The sequence below is a fragment of the Sinocyclocheilus rhinocerous genome, unplaced genomic scaffold (assembly GCF_001515625.1).
Source record: "Sinocyclocheilus rhinocerous isolate Xijiao unplaced genomic scaffold, SAMN03320098_v1.1 scaffold28913, whole genome shotgun sequence".
NCBI classification, from domain to species: Eukaryota; Metazoa; Chordata; class Actinopteri; order Cypriniformes; family Cyprinidae; genus Sinocyclocheilus; species Sinocyclocheilus rhinocerous.
This window is the reverse complement of record NW_015647331.1, coordinates 1-1,295: the sequence shown is the minus strand read 5'-3', so window position 1 is coordinate 1,295 and position 1,295 is coordinate 1. Positions and strand designations below refer to the sequence as shown.

Below are 1,295 nucleotides of genomic sequence, written 5' to 3'. Positions count from 1 at the left end.
ATTTTACAGTAAAATATTGTTAGGCCAATATTTGTTTCTTCATGGGAACAGATTTGGAGAAAGTTAGTATTACATCACTTGCTCACCAATGGATCATCTGCAGTGAATGGGTGCCGTCAGAATGAGAGTCCAAACAGCTGATAAAAACACCACTATAATCCTCAAGTAATCCACACCACTCCAGTCCATCAATTAACATCTTGTGAATCGAAAAGCTGCATATTTGTAGTTTTACATGTGTATAGAACGTACACCAAATATAATCTTCCCCAAAACAGATCTAAACGTGTTATTCTTTGCTTTTGCAGATCGCTGTGTTGATCAGCATTGGGTTTGTCGGCTGCTGGGCGCCGTATGGCATCATCAGCCTGTGGTCCGTCTACCGGCCCAGTGACTCAATCCCTCCTGAGGTCAGCATGCTACCTTGTCTGTTCGCCAAGTCGTCCACTGTATACAACCCGTTCATCTACTATATCTTTAGCAAGTCCTTTAAACAAGAAGTCAACCAGTTGGGCCGCCTCTGCAGGAGATCCAACATCTGCCGTGCTTCTGATGCCAAAAACGGTCCGGAGAATACCATCTACCTGGTGTGTGACATGAGCAAGTCCAAATCTGGAGCAGAGGAACAAACAATCGAGAACAACAGGGAGAATGAGACTCAGCTGATGCCGAATCAGTAGGATCTGTGATTTGCACCCTTAATAGTGAATCTGTACAGAACACTGATTAGTGGAAACTTTTGAGCTATTTTTGCCTGGTTAAAGGCACATGTGATCCGTGGACACTTGAATGAACTTTTGTTTCTTTTTTTCAAGCTGCAATACCACTCCATATCATTGTATGGCAAAGCGCATTGCTACGTGATATTATCAGTGAGGCGTTTAGATGTTATCTAATGGCTTTCATGATAAAAAGTGTCATTTTGCTGACACATTCAGCGCACTCAAGTACATTCCAAGATCTTTATTCAAGTGGTTTGGCCAAAAATGAAAATTCTGTCATCATTTACTCGCACTCATGTCATTCCAAACCAGTATGAATTTCTTTCTTCTGTGGAACGCAAATAGATATCGTGCATCTGTTTAAGCTTATGCTTTTATTAGGTGCATGGTGATTTATACTGCCAAACTCCTTAACAGTCAAAAAGCACATTAAAGTAAAGTATCATAAAACTAGTCCATATGATCCATGCAGCATATTCCAAGTCTTCTTACGTTATATAATAGCGTTGCGTCAAAGTGAAATTTAAGTAAGTTAAAGCAGCACTATGTAACTTTTGGCGCTCTAGCGGTTAA

The 1,295-nt window shown here is 40.6% G+C and overlaps 1 protein-coding gene across 1 annotated transcript; it reads left to right on the top strand.

The window, feature by feature from the left end:
* Positions 1 to 308: 308 nt before the first annotated feature.
* LOC107709037 (opsin-5-like) lies at positions 309 to 680 on the top strand (the record flags this gene model as incomplete). The annotated part of the gene is made up of 1 exon (XM_016513433.1): positions 309 to 680. A coding segment is annotated over one exon (372 nt), but the record flags the coding sequence as incomplete, so codon positions are not given.
* Between the last annotated feature and the right edge of the window lie 615 nt (positions 681 to 1,295).